General features: G+C 47.0%; 1 protein-coding gene across 1 annotated transcript in view; it reads left to right on the top strand.

Annotated features, from left to right (window-relative positions):
• Positions 1–3,493: 3,493 nt before the first annotated feature.
• The window catches only part of LOC135894250 (ceramide synthase 4-like), a 49,662-nt gene continuing 33,520 nt past the window's right edge, over positions 3,494–19,635 (top strand). Inside the window, exons 1-2 of the mRNA XM_065422315.1 lie at positions 3,494–3,690; positions 16,714–16,831. Coding sequence (XP_065278387.1) covers positions 3,494–3,690; positions 16,714–16,831 — 315 coding nt within the window. The remainder of the gene's footprint in view (positions 3,691–16,713; positions 16,832–19,635) is intronic.

The raw sequence follows: 19,635 nt of genomic DNA, 5'->3' as shown, positions 1-19,635 counted from the left end.
AAGATATTGCTGTCATGGAACCAGACTACAATGGAGCAAGAAACATGGCAGTAGACAGACAGAGGTGGAAACACTGAGTTGTCTCATGTCATGAGGCACGAGAGCATCTAATGTGTTTCCCGGTGTGGGGGCAGGCTGCTCATCTAATCCAGGATGCACAGAGGGGAGGAAGCTGCATGATCTTGTGTCTTCAGATAATGCAGGTGGTGACTCCTTGGAAGCCACCCATTTTCCCTCCCTCCTCCCAGGACAGCTTGATGGTGCTGGCCAAGGGAGTTTATATGCAGGGCTGCAGGCTCAGGCATCAGCCCCCTGGCCTAAGCTCTGGTCTTGCAGACCCAATGACAGCACAGTTCAGGATGCATCAGAGTTTGCATTCTGACAGGTGACTGCAACTGTCATACTGTATTTCACAAGCTCACGCAAACTTATTAAAAATCTACAAGAGTTTGACCGATGTTCTTACAGTCTAGAAGCATAAAATGTTGGCAGCATCACTTTATATCACCTGCTCCTGGTGAACACGGGAAGTGACTAGAGCTGGTTGGGAACTTCTTGACTAAACTTTTTTTGTCAGAAAATGCCAGTTTGTCAAAACTGAAACTTTTTGTGGACATATTACCAGTTTTGATTAATGTTCCCTTGGGAGGGTTCCTCAGGACCAAGATGGAGTTTCTGCTCAAAGTGGAAAGAAAGGGAGTGTGCACACCTCAGACTAGCCAGCTGGTTAGGGCCCTCACCTGTGAGCTTCACCTCCCAGCTCTTCAGGAGCAAGGATTTAAAGTCCGTGTCCCAGGTGAGGGCCCTAGCCAGCTGGCTGCAGTCTCTCTCTCTTTCTGGCCCAGTGAATGTTTAATAATTTACCCAGAATGAAAAAGCTCCAGCAGGAGTGATTAAGAGAAATTCTACATCCTGGTGGGTAGGACACTCCCCCAGGATGTAGGGAGACCCCACTTAAAGTTCCTCCTCCATCTCCAGCAGAGCAAGGACTTGACTCCGGGTCTCCAATATTCCACATGAGCACCCTGGACTCCTCTGGCTCTCATCTTTGGCAGAAAATAACATTGCTCTGAAAGGTCTGTAAAATGAGGGTCCGGCTGGAGAATCTTGCCTGTATGCTCGGGGTTCTACTGATCGCCATATTTGGGGTCGGGAAGGAATTTTCCTCCAGGGTAGATTGGCAGAGGCCCTGGAGGTTTTTCGCCTTCCTCCGCAGCATGGGGCAGGGGTCACAAGCTGGAGGATTCTCTGCGACTTGAAGTCTTTAAATCACGATCTGGAGACTTCAACAGCTGAGTTAAGGGAAAGTGGGTGGGTCAGCTTTTGTGGCCTGCATCATGCGGGAGGTCAGACTAGATGACCATAATGGTCCCTTCTGACCTTAAAGTCTATGAGTCTATGAGTCTCTGTTTCGTTCCAATGTGGAATGAAAAGAAATTTCAAACCCTCAAAATTTTTCATGAAGTTTAATGCTTGTTTTCCAGCCAGCCCTATAAGTGAGTGGGATATACGATAACAATGAGAGATATTACTTTGCACATGACAGCAATCATGTCAGATATAGCAATTTCATTTGCAGACATGGTTAGCATAGTTTAAAAATCTCATGCTTTTCCTTTATTCATGTAGGTCTGCAGGACACAATGAATACTGATCCCAATACTCAGTTTGCTAAGAGTCACATCCTCCTTTGCAGAGACCTGCTTCAACTAGCCCAGCATTCATTAAAATTAAGAAACTAAAAACTCCAGTGGCAGCATAAGGAATGTAAATGTTTTTTTACTGATGATGAATTAAAAATTAATATGTGTTTTAATACAGCCAAATGCAAGATGATACATCTAGGGACAAAGTATGTAGATCACACCTACAAGATAGGGGACGGTATCCTGGAAAGTAGCGACTCTGAAGAGGATGTAGGGAGAATGGTGGAAACCAACTGATCATGAGCTCCCAGTGTGATGGCCTAAGAGGGTGAACATGATTTGTGAATGTATAAACAGGGGAATAGCAAAGAAGAGTAGGAAGGTAGTATTAGTGAGACCATTACCTGAATACTGTGTCCAGTTCTAGTGTTCACACTTCAAAAAGAACGTGGAAAAACGGCAAAGGATTCAGAGCAGAGCTCCAAGAGGGTTCAAGGTCTGGAGAACTTGCCTTACAGTAATTGCTCTGGAGCCTCTTCTGGAACCCGGATGTGTTAACATTCTGGGAATGCTGCATCCTCTTCCTCTCTTTCTCCTCTAAGGCTGCTGAGGAGCACGTGTGCTGAGGTGAAATATTCCTGGGCAGTCCTCTCTATATTTGGGGATTTTAGTTCTTGGGGTAGATACCCAGAGCATTGGCTGGTGCCTATAGTTGTATATTAAAAATGTGAAGGAATTAATAAAATAATAAAATAAACACCCTCCACACGTCAACCTTTCTAGGCAGAGTTATTGCTGTTGGATGACTGTGAAAGTGTGGGGGATTAACAGGGAAGTGCTGGATACCTTGGGGAATGGGTGTATAAATGTGTAGAAATTATAATGTGCAGAGATGAATATATTGGTTGGCTTTCCAGGGTGTTGGCCCCAGGCACCGCACCCCACCCACAGAGGGACTCTACAGTTGTCCTGCTTCATTTTCCCAGTTTAGCTCTCCATTAAACTCATACACACCTAGGAATTATAAAATACCACTCCCCCTCTTCTGGCCTGACTTACTGAGCCATTACAAAGTAAATGCATGAGGGAGACTTAGGCAATGCAACTCTCTATGGGCACCTCACTGTCCTCTGCACCTTTGAAAACGCTACTTGCCTGTAAATTTATCTGCATTTGAGGGCTGAGATGTCTGTGCTGATTGGGGAGCAGACTGAGCTGTCTGCCAACAACATTGTTTTGTTTGGGATATTAAAAAAACAAACAAAAAGGAGCGAGCAACTAGACAGAGAAAAGGAGAGAGAACAGCTATCCATGCAGGCATGGGGCTTGAAGGGATGAAGAGGACACCAGCCACTGCTTAGTTAGAGCTCTGGCAGCAAAAGTTTGGGAATTGCTAATCTAGAACAACAGGTCCCAAAGAGCAGGGTGTGCCTCTCGGGGAGTTGCGGGGGCAGGGGAAGCACAGAACAGCAGCAGTTCAAGTCCCCCTTGCTATCCTGCTAACACAGAGGCGTTGAAGAGGTTGGGGTAGTCTTAGCTTTCAAAAAAGTTTGGGACATGCTGTTCTAGAGAGTGAGGGTTATTGTAATCAATGCGCCTTTGCTCATGCTGGAGATAATGATAGCCTGGTTCTGCCAAAATCAGGGCACTTGCGTGATGCAACTCAAGCATGAGCCAATAACCTTCTGTAAAATGTCTGTCTGATAAAAATCTACTAATGACTCAACAGTGTGTTAAGAGCTGACTGCACCCACCTGTTTTCCTTTAAAGGGATGGTTAGTTGTTACATTCCCATACAGTAATATCTCCCGTCTCACTGCAGGTGATTGTGTGATCTGATGTAGCTCATGCTGTTTTCTGTTCCATCTAGGATGGTGCTGTCTCTAGATAAATGGTTTTGGTGGCACGAATACTGGTTCCCACCAGGATTCACCTGGGAGGACATGAAGGAATCTGGGAGTATCTCATACCCCAAACCTCGAGATCTCCTGCACATCGTTCCCTATGCCCTGCTCTTAGTTGGTGTCCGATACCTCTTTCAAAGGTAAGCCAGTTTTTTTCCAATTGCACTTACTTGATTCATCTAGCATTTTACTGCTAGCTTTTCTTCAGGACACTCCCTTTCCACTGCTCGGTGGTGACTGCATGGCAGAATTGAGTCCTCGGTCGTTTATATTAAGCGAAAGTGAGTCAGACAACCCTAGTGTTCGAAGCTATTTACGGTCAGCATAGAAACTGAACAGCAAAGTCCATTGTGCATATGCACCTCAATGATCTAAAGCAGGGATTCTCAAACTTCATTGCACTGTGACCTCCTTCTGACAACAAAAATTACTCCATTACCCCAGGAGGGGGGACTGAAGCCTGAGCCTGCTGGAACTCCGCCGTCCCAGGCGGGGGAGTGGGGAGAGGGGGCAAAGCCAAAGCCCAAGGGCTTCAGCCTGTAATCTGAGCCCTGCCCCCCCAGGGCTGAAGCCAAAGCCCAAGCCCCACTCCCCAGGGCTGAAGTCTTTGGGCTTCAGCCCCAGGGGGTGCGACTTGGGCTTTGGCTTCGGCTCCAGGTGGCAGGGCTTGGGCTTGGGCTTTGGCCCCAGCAAGTCTAAACACCAGCCCTGGCAACTCCATTAAAACAAGGTTGTGAGCCACTTTGGGATACCAACCCACAGTTTGAGAACTGCTGATCAAAAGTATAGACTGAACAATGTAATCTAAAGAAACCTAGCAGAAAGTCATATTTTTGCATGCATGAAAAATGTAATGCCAATAACTTCAGAGCCATTGAAATTTCCTTCAAACTCAGTGTATTCCTTTGATCATAATGAGATTAACAAAGTAAGCTAAATTTCAACAAAATTGCTTTAGCTGCTGCTGCTCAGCAATATGTAAAACTTTTTATTGGAACACATGAGAAGGACATTAAGCTTAGGTTCAATTTTTCACTTAAAGTTGTTTTTCCATTTCTAGTCAACCACTTTGTTTTCTCTGAAGAATACAATGTATTTTCCCAAAACTTTTGTCAGATAATCTTAACTAAAGATTTGATTTGCTGAAGTTTTTCAGTTTAACCTTTTACTTAGTTTAAGAGTTAAAATTTATTAAAAATGGGAACTTTTAAAAAAAAATTTCCCCAAATTTCAGTTTGCTTGTGCTATAAAATGGCTGGTTTGCTATGCTTCAAACTTCCCATATAGGGAAAATTAGTTTCAAATGTGCATTTGAAGAAATTAGGTTGTAATTAAACCAATTTATTAATAGCAAAGAGTACTGTGGCATCTTATAGACTAACAGACGTATTGGAGCATGAGCTTTCGTAGGTGAATACCCACTTCGTCGGATGCATGTAGTGGAAATTTCCAGAGGCAGGTATAAATATGCAAGCAAGAGAGAGTCAGGCTAGAGATAATGAGGTTAGTTCAATCAGGGGGGATGAGGACCTCTTCTAGCAGTTGAGGTGTGAACACCAAGGGAGGAGAAACTGTTTTTGTAGTTGGCTAGCCATTCACAGTCTTTGTTTAATCCTGAGCTGATGGTGTCAAATTTGCAGATGAACTGAAGCTCAGCAGTTTCTCTTTGAAGTCTGGTCCTGAAGTTTTTTTGCTGTAGGATGGCTACCTTTACATCTGCTATTGTGTGTCCAGGGAGATTGAAGTGTTCTCCTACAGGTTTTTGTATATTGCCATTCCTAATATCTGATTTGTGTCCATTTATCCTTTTACATAGGGACTGTCCAGTTTGGCCGATATACATAGCAGAGGGGCATTGTTGGCATATGATGGCGTATATTACATTGGTGGACATGCAGGTGAATGAACCAGTGATGGTGTGGCTGATCTGGTTAGGTCCTGTGATGGTGTCGCTGGTGTAGATATGTGGGCAGAGTTGGCATCGAGGTTTGTTGCATGGATTGGTTCCTGAGTTAGAGTTGTTATGGTGCGGTGTGTAGTTACTGGTGAGAATATGCTTCAGGTTGGCGGGTTGTTTGTGGGCGAGGACTGGCCTGCCACCCAAGGCCTGTGAAAGTGAGGGATCGTTGTCCAGGATGAGTTGTAGATCACTGATGATGCGTTGGAGAGGTTTTAGCTGGGAACTATATGTGATGGCCAGTGGAGTTCTGTTGGTTTCTTTCTTGGGCTTGTCTTGCAGTAGGAGGCTTCTGGGTACACGTCTGGCTCTGTTGATCTGTTTCCTTATTTCCTCGTGCGGGTATCGTAGTTTTGAGAATGCTTGGTGAAGATTTTGTAGGTGTTGGTCTCTGTCTGAGGGGTTGGAGCACACCTCAACTGCTACAAGAGGGCCTCATCCCCCCTGATTGAACTAACCTCGTTATCTCTAGCCTGACTCACTTTTGCTTGCATATTTATACCTGCCTCTGGAAATTTCCACTACATGCATCTGACGAAGTGGGTATTCACCCATGAAAGCTCATGCTCCAATACATCTGTTAGTCTATAAGGTGCCACAGGACTCTTTGCTGCTTTTACAGATCCAGACTAACATGGCTACCCCTCTGATACTTGACAATTTATTAATGATACTTGTAGCCAGTCTTTGCCACAATATTCACAATTTGCCCTTATTCAAAATGGCCACAATTTCCCATAACTTACAATAGGATTGAAGCCATCTAATGAGATTGAAAGTATTTATGCCCTCAGGGAAGATGGCTCCTATTTCACCAAGGCCTGGGCATGTGCCAGTAAGGTTGCCCCTGGTAAAAAGGCCTACATCTCCCATTGTTTCCTTTCAGGCTCAAGTCAGGCTGCCTCAGGAGAGATGGCCATTTTCTCTTTGTGGTGGTTACAAAGCTGGACAGGAAGCTGGACTTGTGACAAGCCCCAGTTCAGCCACTGGGGGTGGCTGCCAGAGCTCCTGGGGAGAGATGTAATGTCCTCTGCCAAAGTTGGATTCTCTCCTCGGGGTGTAGCTTCAAAAGATTGAGTCTGAGGGTGGGAATTTGTACTCACCTCCCCCCAGGTATTTCCTAGGAAATCCAGTTAATTTTGTTTGTCCCAACAGTTTTTTTTCTTGTCTGGCATATTGTTTAAAATAGTCCTTTGAAATTCAAAACACTACACAGGGTTTACATTGGCCAGGGCTTGGTATACAGAGACCTCAGCCTGCTTAATGCCATGGCAAATACACCATTAAAAATCCTTTTAATCTTTTATTAAGGATAAAGAAAAGCAGGGAAAACAAGTTAAAGCATTTGAAATGTATAATATTATATCAGGCTTTCATTTTAAAAACATCCCTTGTTCCCTCTCCCTTTAGCTGGAGAGAGTCTTTAGAAGGGGGAAAAAGCCCGTCAGACAGTCTCTTAGTTGGTATCACAGATGGTGAGAACTGTCCTTTGGGAGAAAGAAGAAGTGAGCCGAGATGGGCTGGAACTGTTGTTGTTGCTGCTGTTGTTAGAGCAGGTGGTGGTTGGGATTCAGCTGGAGCCGCTGGAGGTGGTGGTGTCATCTGGGCCCCTCTCTCTGGCCCGACCAGGTCAGGACAGCTCTGAGGATTAGGACAAAGAAGCTCTAGGGTCACAGGAGATGATGGGGGTGGCAGCGATGATGATGGGCCTGTCAGTGAAGCTCTCTCCAATAGACAACAATTTTTCTCCCAAAGTCTTTTTCTTTAAGGACCCACAAAAGGACCCCCACATTATTTTGTCCACCAGTTAGGCCTAGTTTCCGGCACACCAATTTTGGATCACTGATTTCTGGTTCCATGTTTTTCTTGCTCGCCAGGCATGATCTTAATATACTCCTTGAATTATATCAGTAGGCTTTTTTGGTTGGACTAGTTCAGTCTTTCTTCCTTTCGTACCTTTCAACATCACCATTTGTTATTATAGGTTATTGTGACATATTGTGAACTTTCACATACTTTGTAAAGTTGGGCTCACAATTATAGTAAATGTGTAGGTCTAATTGTCACAACAGAACACAGCTGCTACTGGTGTCCCATAGGTTCCCAGGCCTATATGGCACTAGGCTGTGTATTGCAATGGTGGCAGCCAAACTCATCACAGAGTGGTGTGGGAAAGTATCCTGCTGCAGAGGAAGAGACAAGGCAGCCATTCCTAGAAATCTTTGGGAGTGGATTGCAGATACTCTATGAAAGTTTCACCACTATCTCTCAGGAGGATACAAGGTGCGAAGGTTGAGGATCTCTCGAGATGTCTAGATAGACTTATGTGTAGTGCTGGGGAGGAACCGGTGGTCGTGGTACATGTAGGTACCAATGACATAGGGAAGGGTAGGAGAGACGTCCTGGAGGCCAAATTTAGGCTGCTAGAAAAGAGACTGAAATCCAGGACCTCTATGGTGGCATTCTCAGAAATGTTTCCAGTTCCACGTGCAGGGCCAGGTAGGCAGGCAGAGCTTCAGAGTCTCAATGCGTGGATGAGATGATGGTGTAGAGAGGAGGGGTTTACATTCATTAGGAACTGGGGAAACTTCTGGAATGGGGGGAGCCTATACAGGAAGGATGGGCTCCACCTAAACCAAAGTGGAACCAGACTGCTGGCACTTAACAGTAAAAAGGTTGCAGAGCAGTTTTTAAACGAAGAGATGGGGGAAAGCCGACTGCTGCAGAGGAGCACGTGGATCCGACAGAGACCTCTCTTAGGGGAGAGTCTATTGATAGATTTCAGAGTAGCAGCCGTGTTAGTCTGTATCAGCAAAAAGAACGAGGAGTACTTGTGGCACCTTAGAGACTAACAAATGTATTATGCCCAAATAAATTTGTTAGTCTCTAAGGTGCCACAAGTACTCCTCGTTCTTTTTTCTATTGATAGAGATTCTCTAGGTTCTAGTCAGGAGGAGAGGATGGAAGAGGATAAAGTAGGGGCCAGATCAGATGAGAAACATTCACATAAAAAAGAATCTGACACATCAGAAAAGGGCAGACAAATAAACAGTGACAAGTTTTTAAAGTGCTTGTACACAAATGCTAGAAGTCTAAATAATAAGATGGGTGAACTAGAGTGCCTCGTGTTAAAGGAGAGTATTGATATAATTGGCATCACAGAAACCTGGTGGAGTGAGGACAATCAATGGGACACAATCATTCCGGGGTACAAAATATATCGGAAGAACAGAACAGGTCGTGCGGGGGGGGGGGGGAGGGAGTGGCACTATATGTGAAAGAAAATGTAGAATCAAATGAAGTAAAAATCTTAAATGAAGCCACATGTTCCATAGAATCTCTATGGATAGTAATTTCATGCTCTAATAAGAATATAACAGTAGGGATCTATTATCGACCACCTGACCAGGACAGTGATAGTGACGATGAAATGCTAAGGGAGATTAGAGAGGCTATCAAAATAAAGAACTCAATAATAGTGGGGGATTTCAATGATCCCCATATTGACTGGGTACATGTCACCTCAGGACGAAATGCAGAGACAAAATTTCTCAATATTTTAAATGACTGCTTCTTGGAGCAGCTGGTACGGGAACCCACAAGGGGAGAGGCAATTCTCTATTTAGTTCTGAGTGGAGCGAAGGATCTGGTCCAAGAGGTAACTATAACAGGACCGCTTGGAAATAGTGACCATAATATAACAACATTTAACATTCCTGTGGTGGGAAGAACACCTCAGTAGCTCAACACTGTGGCATTTAATTTCAGAAAGGGGAACTATGCAAAAATGAGGTTAGTTAAACAGAAATTAAAAGGTACAGTGACTACAGTGAAATCCCTGCAAGCTGCATGGACACTTTTCAAAGACACTATAATAGAGGCCCAACTTAAATGTATACCCCAAATTAAAAAACACAGTAAAAGAACTAAAAAAGAGCCACCGTGGCTTAACAACCATGTAAAAGAAGCAGTGAGAGATAAAAAGGCATCTTTTAAAAAGTGGAAGTCAAATCCTAGTGAGGTAAATAGAAAGGAGCATAAACACTGCCAAATTAAAAATGTAATAAGAAAAGCCAAAAAGGAGCTTGAAGAACAGCTAGCCAAAAACTCAAAAGGTAATAACAAAATGTTTTTTAAGTACATCAGAAGCAGGAAGCCTGCTAAACAACCAGTGGGGCCCCTGGACAATCGAGATACAAAAGGAGCACTTAAAGACGATAAAGTAATTGCGGAGAAACTTAATGAATTCTTTGCTTCAGTCTTCACGGCTGAGGATGTTAGGGAGATTCCCAAATCTGAGCTGACATTTGTAGGTGACAAATCTGAGGAACTGTCACAGATTGAGGTGTCACTAGAGGAGGTTTTGGAATTAATTGATAAACTCAACATTAACAAGTCACCGGGACCAGATGGCATTCACCCAAGAGTTCTGAAAGAACTCAAATGTGAAATTGCGGAACTGTTAACTATGGTTTGTAACCTGTCCTTTAAATCAGCTTCTGTACCCAATGATTGGAAGATAGCTAATGTAATGCCAATATTTAAAAAGGGCTCTAGAGGTGATCCCGGCAATTACAGACCACTAAGTCTAACGTCAGTACTGGGCAAATTTGTTGAAACAATAGTAAAGAATAAAATTGTCAGACACATAGAAGAGCATAAATTGTTGGGCAAAAGTCAACATGGTTTCTGTAAAGGGAAATCATGTCTTACTAATCTATTAGAGTTCTTTGAAGGGGTCAACAAACATGTGGACAAGGAGGATCCAGTGGACATAGTGTACTTAGATTTCCAGAAAGCGTTTGACAAGGTCCATCACCAAAGGATCTTACGTAAATTAAGTTGTCATAGGATAAGAGGGAAGATCCTTTCATGGATTGAGAATTGGTTAAAAGACAGGGAACAAAGGGTAGGAATAAATGGTAAAATCTCAGAATGGAGAGGGGTAACTAGTGGTGTTCCCTAAGGGTCAGTCCTAGGACCAATCCTATTCAGTTTATTCATAAATGATCTGGAGAAAAGGGTAAACAGTGAGGTGGCAAAGTTTGCAGATGATACTAAACTGCTCAGGATAGTTAAGACCAAAGCAGACTGTGAAGAACTTCAAAAAGAGCTCACAAAACTAAGTGATTGGGCAACAAAATGGCAAATCAAATTTAATGTGGATAAATGTAAAGTAATGCACATTGGAAAAATTAACCCCAACTATACATACAATATGATGGGGGCTAATTTAGCTACAACTAATCAGGAAAGAGATCTTGGAGTCATCATGGATAGTTCTCTGAATACGTCCACTCAGTGTGCAGCGGCAGTCAAAAAAGTGAACAGGATGTTAGGAATCATTAGAAAGGGGATAGAGAATAAGATGGAGAATATCTTATTGCTCTTATATAAATCCATGGTACGCCCACATCTTGAATATTGCGTACAGATGTGGTTTCCTCATCTCAAAAAAGATATACTGGCATTAGAAAAGGTTCAGAGAAGGGCAATGTAACAGGGTGCTGGCTAGGAGATCCAAGCCAGGCCCCTGTTAGCCCAGCTCCGCTTAAAAGGGGGATTAGTTAGGACTGGCTGGGGAGGCCACACCCTAATCACCTCAGGGGATGCACCTGCGGGCCTGAGTGGCCAGCCTGCTATATAAAACTGGCTGGGAGGAAGCAAGGGAGAGACAGGAAAGGGAGGAGCAAGGAGTTCTAGATCCCTGCTGGCAGGAGATGCTAGCGGTCTCCCAGGGTGTTGGTCTGTAAGATATGTAAATAGTAGGTGGTGGGGATAGGCACGAACAATAAAAGAGCAGTGGTACATGTACTTTGGAGTGGTCTCCGACTGAGTTTGTGGAGGGGCCGGGAGAAGGCACCACTACATGTTGGGGCTTGTCCAGGATTCGGAGCCAGCGACCGTGGTTGGCGACCCTGGACATGGAGGAGACCCTAAAATGGCTGGTAATGCAGCAGGCTCTGCGGAACGTGCAGCAGGCTCTGCGGAACATCCAGCCATCCCACAAGACGGAGAAGCAGACCTTCCTGACCTGGCAGGCGGAACAGCAACGGAGCCTGAAGGACTTTGTCAGGGAGCAGACCAATGCACAAGCACAGCTCTTCCAGCGGCTGGTGAGTCCTGTGACGGGCGAAGGCACCCGACCCCCGGGCTGGGGGCTGTGTAAAATGAGCCCGGCGGATGACCCAGACACGGTCCTGGGGACATTTGAGCGGGTAGCTACGGGCGCCGGGTGGGAGAAGACAACCTGGACTCTCCGGCTCATGCCGTACTTGGTGGGAGAGGCTCAAGCATGGCGCTGAGTGAGGAGCACGCCTGGGATTATGAGACCATCTAGGCTGCCATTTTGGACTGCGTGGGCCTGTCAGCCGAGTGCTATCGGCAGAAATTCCGGGCCGTGCCCTGGACGGCGGCCGTGTGGCCGCGAGCATTTACCCAGAGGCTAGTGGACTGGGCAACCTGGTGGTTAAGGCCAGAGATGCGTGCCACAGCGGAGATTATGGACAGTTTAGTCCTGGAACAATTGTTACAAAGCCTCCCCAAGGCCATACGGGTCTGGGTGAGGCGACACCAGCCAGGTACTCTGGAGGCAGCGGTCAGATTGACCGAAGAATACATCGAGGCTGAGGGACCCCAGAGGGAGGACCGGCCCTGGAAGGAGAGGTTGCGTGGGAGGAGACAATCTGAACCGGTTTCCGGGGTGGCCCAGGGGAGGAAGGGCGAGGCCTGAGGGGAACCCGAATGAGCAGCCAGGCTAAGCTGCTGTCAATGTGGAAAGCCAGGACATATAAAACGGAACTGCCCGGAGATGGAGTGCGGGTGGGCCGAGTTCTGTGGGTGGACCCAGGTAGAGGGGCAGGCAGGGAGAAAACCCCAAGCCGGCCTGCTGGATACAGCATCCGGCTGTATGCTTGTGCAGCAAGGGTTGGTAAAACCCCATTGGCTGGTCAGGGGGGCGAGAATGGCCCTTGGCTGCATAAATGGGGATAAAAAGTTTTGCCAGGTGGCCCAGGTACCCCTGGAAGTGAGGGGCCGCTTCAGGTGGAAGCGGGTGGGGGTCTTGGAAGAGCTACTGTATCCGGTGGTGGTGGGCAGGGACTGGGGCCCGCCACCGTGAAGGGGGGGGTACCCAGGTTATGGGGGGTGTACCGCCCGCACCAGAAAGCTGCGAGATGTGAGGATGGCAAGGGTCCATCAAGACCAACAAAACTCCTAGACAACAGAGCACATTGCAGGCAGACCCGCAGGAGGTCTACCTGGGGGAGCCGGCGGGCCCGGGCCCTGCAGAGGAAGGGCCAGCCCCCGTGGAGAGCCCTGTGGATGCAGTGCCCACGGATGAGACCCCAAACCCACAGGAGGGTGTGGGGGAAACTGAGGCAGGGAAGCTCCCGCCAGAAGAGGGGATAGGTTCCGACCCCATACCTGAAGTATGGGACAAGCGGGGGTTGAGGGCCCTGCCGTCGTGCACGTGGTGTGATGACCTGTGCGCAGAGGCAGAGTTACGGGGACAGCCACTACCACCGCAGTGTACCTTCTGCAGGCGGGGGATGGAGCTACCACCGGCAGAGGTGGCCGGGGTCCACCCGGCCACAGGTGGAGGCCTCCCTCCAGAAGGCCCCACCCCAGGTCGAGGGGAAAAGGCCGAAGGACAGGCGGGCCGAGGGCGGCCGGGCCTTGCGGCTCTTAAGGGGGGAGGGGTGTAACAGGGTGCTGGCTAGGAGATCCAAGCCAGGCCCCTGTTAGCCCAGCTCCGCTTAAAAGGGGGATTAGTTAGGACTGGCTGGGGAGGCCACGCCCTAATCACCTCAGGGGATGCACCTGCGGGCCTGAGTGGCCAGCCTGCTATATAAAGCTGGCTGGGAGGAAGCAAGGGAGAGACAGGAAAGGGAGGAGCAAGGAGTTCTAGATCCCTGCTGGCAGGAGATGCTAGCGGTCTCCCAGGGTGTTGGTCTGTAAGATATGTAAATAGTAGGTGGTGGGGATAGGCACGAACAATAAAAGAGCAGTGGTGCATGTACTTTGGAGTGGTCTCCGACTGAGTTTGTGGAGGGGCCGGGAGAAGGCACTTCAATTAAGGGTTTGGAATGGGTCCCATATGAGGAGAGATTAAAGAGGCTAGGACTTCTCAGCTTGGAAAAGAGGAGACTAAGGTGGGATATGATAGAGATATATAAAATCATGAGTGGTGTGGAGAAAGTGAATAAGGAAAAGTTATTTACTTGTTCCTATAATATAAGAACTAGGGGCCACCAAATGAAATTAATGGGCAGCAGGTTTAAAACAAATAAAAGGAAATTCTTCACACTGTGTACAGTTAACCTGCCTGAGGAAGTTGTGAAGGCTAGGACTATAACAGGGTTTAAAAGAGAACTAGACAAATTCATGGAGGTTAAGTCCATTAATGGCTATTAGCCAGGATGGGTAGGGAATGGTGTCCCTAGCCTCTGTTCGTCAGAGGATGGAGATGGATGGCAGGAGAGAGATCACTTTATCATTACCTGTTAGGTTCACTCCCTCTGGGGCACCTGGTATTGGCCACTGTCGGTAGACAGGATACTGGGCTGGATGGACCTTTGGTCTGACCCAGTACGGCCTTTCTTATGTTCTTAGACTGTCCCTAAGCACATAAACAAAATGGTCCACAAGCCCCCTGCCTGACCCAACAGGGGAACGAAAAACAGAAGCCAACTCTACCTCTGTTTGTTGTACCACTACCTCTTCTCATACAAGTAAAGCAATGAAGAGTCGATATTTGTATCTTGTTAACTTGGGGATGGGACGGGCACCATCTTTAAATTTAAAACTGTAAGGAAAAATGCATGGACAAACTTACCTGAGGTCCCTTCCACTTCATCAGTCCCATCTGCAGTGAGTCTCAAGCACGTTCTGGCTCACATCATGGCTGGAGTCCCCCACTGTGTCTCTCCCCCCATCATCCTTGCTGTTCATGGCAGGGATCTCTGTCGGGCTCCTCCAAGGTATCCCCAGGGATCTGCAGAGTGCTGGTGGGGTCTCTGACAAGTATGGTATGCAGTTCATTGTAGAAGCACCAGGCTGCAGCCTAGCATCAGAACTATTGCTGCACTCCCTGGCCTTGTAGTACCCCTGATGCCTTTCCTTTGCTTTCACACAGCAAGTCTGCTGATCCCTGTCATACCTCTTTGCCTGCATCCCCCATGCAATCTACTCATAGATGTCCACATTTCTATGGCTGGTCCATAGCTGTGCTTGCATTGCCACTTCTCCCACAGGCCCAGGAGATCCAATTCTTCATGTGTACTCCAAGCAAAAGTGCATCTAGTACCTCTTTGTGTTTATGGAGCTGGCATGGGCAGTTGGGCAGTTCTACACAACAAGGATGAGCTGCTAGGTTTGCTCACCAGGGTGCAATCAGGAAAAAATCATTTCAAAAACAATTTTAGAGTGGGGGTGGCTCCTGGTCTCTGTGAGCCCTAGCCAGTGTAGTTTACAATTGTGACTAGAGGGGTCACTGTCACAGGGGATGGGGCATTGTGAGACAGCTGTGGAGGACACAGGCCGTGCAATGTTTGCACTTGCACTGTGTCGATCTCAGTAGGTCAACCATGGCGCCACACTGTTGGGGGAGGTGGCGTTACTGTGTCACTGTAATGGGGCACTTACATCAGCCATAGACAAATTGGAGCGTAGACAGGTGCACAAATAGGTAGACAAGGCAACTTATGTTGACCCAACTTTGTGGTGTAGACCAGCTGAATGAGACACTATAGTGTCTGTTCAAGACCCAAAACTTTTAAACTACTCTCTTTGTTTGTTTAATCAAATGCTCTTATTTCTTAATCCCTATTTAAGCTATTGCCTCTGTTCATACTGGAGTGGCACAATCTTGCCAATTTGCAGCTGTGTTTGCAGTACATCCATGTTTGAACTTGTATTCAATGTTACCAACTGTAATTGGGGGAGGGGGGAGGGAGTACTCGTCTCTTGAGCACTTCCTGCTGCTGTGTGCAGTCTTTTCCTCACTCCTGGTGCCCTCGGTAGGTTATCGACCTTGCTTGGTTGGTTTTCAGTGGCTCAGCCCTCTGGCCAGGACACACACTGGAAGAGGTTCATTTTGAGTGTAACAGAAGTCCTATTTGCCCTCACCAGGGTCTTTAGCCCCAGCTGTAGGGCCTTTAAATTCAGCCCTTCTCTCAGGCTTCCAAACAAACCTTGTTCCCTTCTCTGGGGTTAAATTAGGCTTGTTCCACATCCTCCTTGGGGTTTACACCACTTCACCAGTGATCATTGGAGGAATGCAGGCCCACCTACTATGCTGAGTTCAACTCCAGGACCCTATAAACAGCAGTCATGTACTGCTCACTTCAATTCATTGCTGTACTTCCCTGGGCCTCTTCCCACCTGGCCCCTGTATCACAACCCCTTACCTCAGGTTAAAGTTCTCCACTCCTCTCTCTCCCAGTTTAAACTCTGGTTATCTCTCAAGCTCATTTGCTTGCCCCTCTGGTCTCAGCCAGGAACTGTCCTGCTACAGTCCTGCAGCTCCTTTTATCTGACTGGCTGCTTCTGTGAGGCCTCTATAGGCAGACCCAACTTTGCTGTTCCTTTCCTGGGACGGGGTGTAGTAGGAACACAGGGCCTCCTGTAGGGAGCTGTAAAGGCCAGGTAAACCCAGTTACTCCAAACTGCACGATTTCATCATGGGTTTCATGATATTTAGTCCTTTTTCTTATAACCCTGGAGTCATTGACACATCATTATCCCCACTTTCGTGTTTTTAAAAAAGCAAGTTTCTAGCAGTGGTTATAGAGATTGTGTGGTTTTAGAGAAATGCTGGGAAATGTGTGCAAAATACAGAAGGGAAATAAAAAAACTTCAAATCCATATTAAAAATCTCATGATTTTGAAGCCAACCTTGAATTTTGAGGGCCTGATTCACCATTTTTCAATGCTTGGGGTTGGCCATACTGTTTTCATATGTATTTTTGACTGAGTGCACATTAGATATTGAGTGTATTATTTTGGCACTGAAGCATGTCACAGTTCTGCTCAGATGGTGATACCAGAAATGCATGTTTGTGCTTGGACATTATGTGGCATCACCAGGTGACCACAGTGTCTTTATGCCAGATCAGTGGGATTAAATGTGCATCAGCAATGCCATGACACCTACAGGACTGACTGACACCTCACTTGGCTGAAGCCTGCTTGTGGTCTCTTGCAGGTTCATAGCCCGGCCCCTGGGCAGAAAGCTGGGGGTGAGGGACAAGGTGAGATTGAACGCTCCACCCAATCCTGTGCTGGAAACCTTCTACGCTACTCACAGCAAGAAGCCAAAGGAGGTGAGTTCCTTCTCCTTCTACCATCCTCCTAGATTCAGACCCTTGCATCCAGGCACCTTCTCATCACTAGCAAGCTACAATTTAATTGAACTGAGCTCTCATTTGCTAGTTATGAATCCCCATGTTCATATTGTACATTGCAGGTGGCACCTGCATGTAGAACTGCTGAAACACCCATTTTTTCCCCATAAAATGTTTCAAATGAAAGTGTTTACAAATTTTGAATTTTCCCTCTTCTTTCTATCCCTTTGTTCTCTCTATTTCTGCAACAAGGTTAATGATCACAGAATATCAGGGTTGGAAAGGACCTCAGGATATCATCTAGTCCAGCCCCCTGCTCAAAGCAGGACCAATCCCCAGGCAGATTTTTGCCCCAGATCCCTAAGTGGCCCCCTCAAGGATTGAACTCATAACCCTGGGTGTAGCAGGCTAATACTCAAACCACTGAGCTATCCCTCCCCAACCTTTGAGGCATAGGTTGTTTTATTTTTCCACTTTTTTATTTTGTTTCCTTTTTCTAGTCTTTAACTGCAAAACTTCTCCAATTTTAGAAAAGTTACAAAGTAGCAAAAAGAAAATCAAAACCTAACTCTCTCACTCTGTAACTTTTCCACAGTTGAAGACGTTTTGAAAAGTAAAAGAATGGAAAAAGGGAAAAGAAGAAGAAGAGAGAAAAAAAAAAAGCACATCCTTCATTTTATTGAATTCAGTGAGAAGAAGTTATGATAAAATCAGGGACAAAGAAAAACAAATATCTGAAACTTTAAAATCCCTTGTTTTCAAAAACTGAATGAAATGAAAATTTCCTATAGAAAATTATCATAAAATGAAATCTTCCACAAAAAGTTTTGGTTTTGATGAAATCCCATTTTCAGCAGGAAAATGTTTCAGTCAAAACATTTTGGTCAGCTCTGCCTGTAATGACTCATCTCACTCTGCATTTAATGCTAATTCTCTGTAAAGATTTTTCTGTTCATACAATATCAGGGTTGGAAGGGACCTCAGGAGGTATCTAGTCCAATCCCCTGCTCAAAGCAGGACCAATCCCCAACTAAATGATCCCAGCCAGGGCTTTAACCTTAAACCTTAAACCTCTAAGGGTATGTCTACACTACAAGAGTAGTTCGATTTCACGTAAATCGAATATGTGGAATCGATATTACAAAGTCGAACGTGTGTGTCCACACTAAGGACAGTAATTCGACTTTGTGAGACTTTGTGAGTCCACACTAACGAGGCAAGCGTCGACATTGGAAGCGGTGCACTGTGGGCAGCTATCCCACAGTTCCCGCAGTCCCCGCTGCCCATTGGAATTCTGGGTCGAGCCCCAAATGCCTTCTGGGTAAAAAAATGTGTCGAGGGTGCTTTTGGGTACCTGTCGTCATCCGTCCGTCACTCCCGCCCTCCCTCCCTCCCTGAAAGCACCGGCGGGAAATCAGTTTGCGCACTTCTCTGATCAGTGACAGCGCGGACGCCACAGCAGTGCGAGCATGGATCCCGCTGCGACCATCGCTGCAGTTGTGGCCGTTCTCAACGCCTCGCAGCTTTTCATCCACCTTTACCAGAGGCAGATGCAGAGAAATCAGGAGAGGAGGCTACGGCACTACCGTGAGGGCCTGAAGTCGGAGAGTAGCACAGAGCTCTCAGAAACCACGAGACCCTGCGCCCAGGACATCACGGTGGCAGTGGGTCTTGTGGATATTGTGGAACAGCGATTCTGGGCCCTGGAAACAAGCACGGACTGGTGGGACCGCATAGTGCTTCAGGTCTGGGATGAATCCCAGTGGCTGCGAAACTTTCGCATGCGGAAGGGAACTTTCCTCGAACTTTGTGAGTTGCTGTCCCCTGCCCTGAAGCGCCAGGACACCCGGATGCGAGCAGCCCTGACTGTCCAGAAGCGAGTGGCCATAGCCCTCTGGAAGCTTGCAACGCCGGACAGCTACCGGTCAGTCGCGAACCACTTTGGCGTGGGCAAGTCTACTGTGGAGGTTGTTGTCATGCAAGTAGCCAAGGCAATCGTCAAGGTACTGCTATCAAAGGTAGTGACCCTGGGAAACGTGGAGGTCATCATAGACGGCTTCGCCGCGATGGGATTCCCAAACTGCGGTAGGGCTATAGATGGGACTCACATCCCTATCCTGGGACCGGACCACCAGGGCAGCCAGTACATTAACAGAAAGGGCTACTTTTCAATGGTGCTGCAAGCACCGGTGGACCACAGGGGACGTTTTACAAACATCAACGTCGGATGGCCGGGCAAGGTTCATGACGCTCGCGTGTTCAGGAACTCTGGTCTGTTTAGATGGCTGCAGGAAGGTATTTACTTCCCGGACCACAAAATAAGTCTTGGGGATGTGGAGATGCCTACAGTGATCCTCGGGGACCCTGCATACCCGCTAATGGCCTGGCTCATGAAGCCCTATACTGGCGCCCTGGACTCAGAAAAAGAACTGTTCAACTACCGTTTGAGCAAGTGCAGAATGGTGGTGGAGTGTGCTTTTGACCGTCTCAAGGGGAGATGGAGAAGCTTACTCACTCGCTGTGATCTCAGCGAAACCAATATCCCCATTGTGATAGCTGCTTGCTGTGTGCTCCACAATCTGTGTGAGAGCAAGGGGGAGACCTTTATGGCGGGGTGGGAGGTTGAGGCAAATAGCCTGGCTGCTGATTACGCCCAGCCAGACAGCCGGGCGATTAGAAGATCCCAGCGGGACGCGCTGTGCATCCGGGAGGCTTTGAAAGCTAGGTTCCTGACTGAGCAGGGTATCCAGTGACTGTTAAGTTTGTGGACACAGATGCTGAAC

Source organism: Emys orbicularis, chromosome 24 (genome assembly GCF_028017835.1).
Source record: "Emys orbicularis isolate rEmyOrb1 chromosome 24, rEmyOrb1.hap1, whole genome shotgun sequence".
NCBI lineage: Eukaryota > Metazoa > Chordata > Testudines > Emydidae > Emys > Emys orbicularis.
The sequence above is the reverse complement of the archived record's forward strand: the minus strand, read 5'-3'. Positions and strand labels throughout refer to the sequence as shown.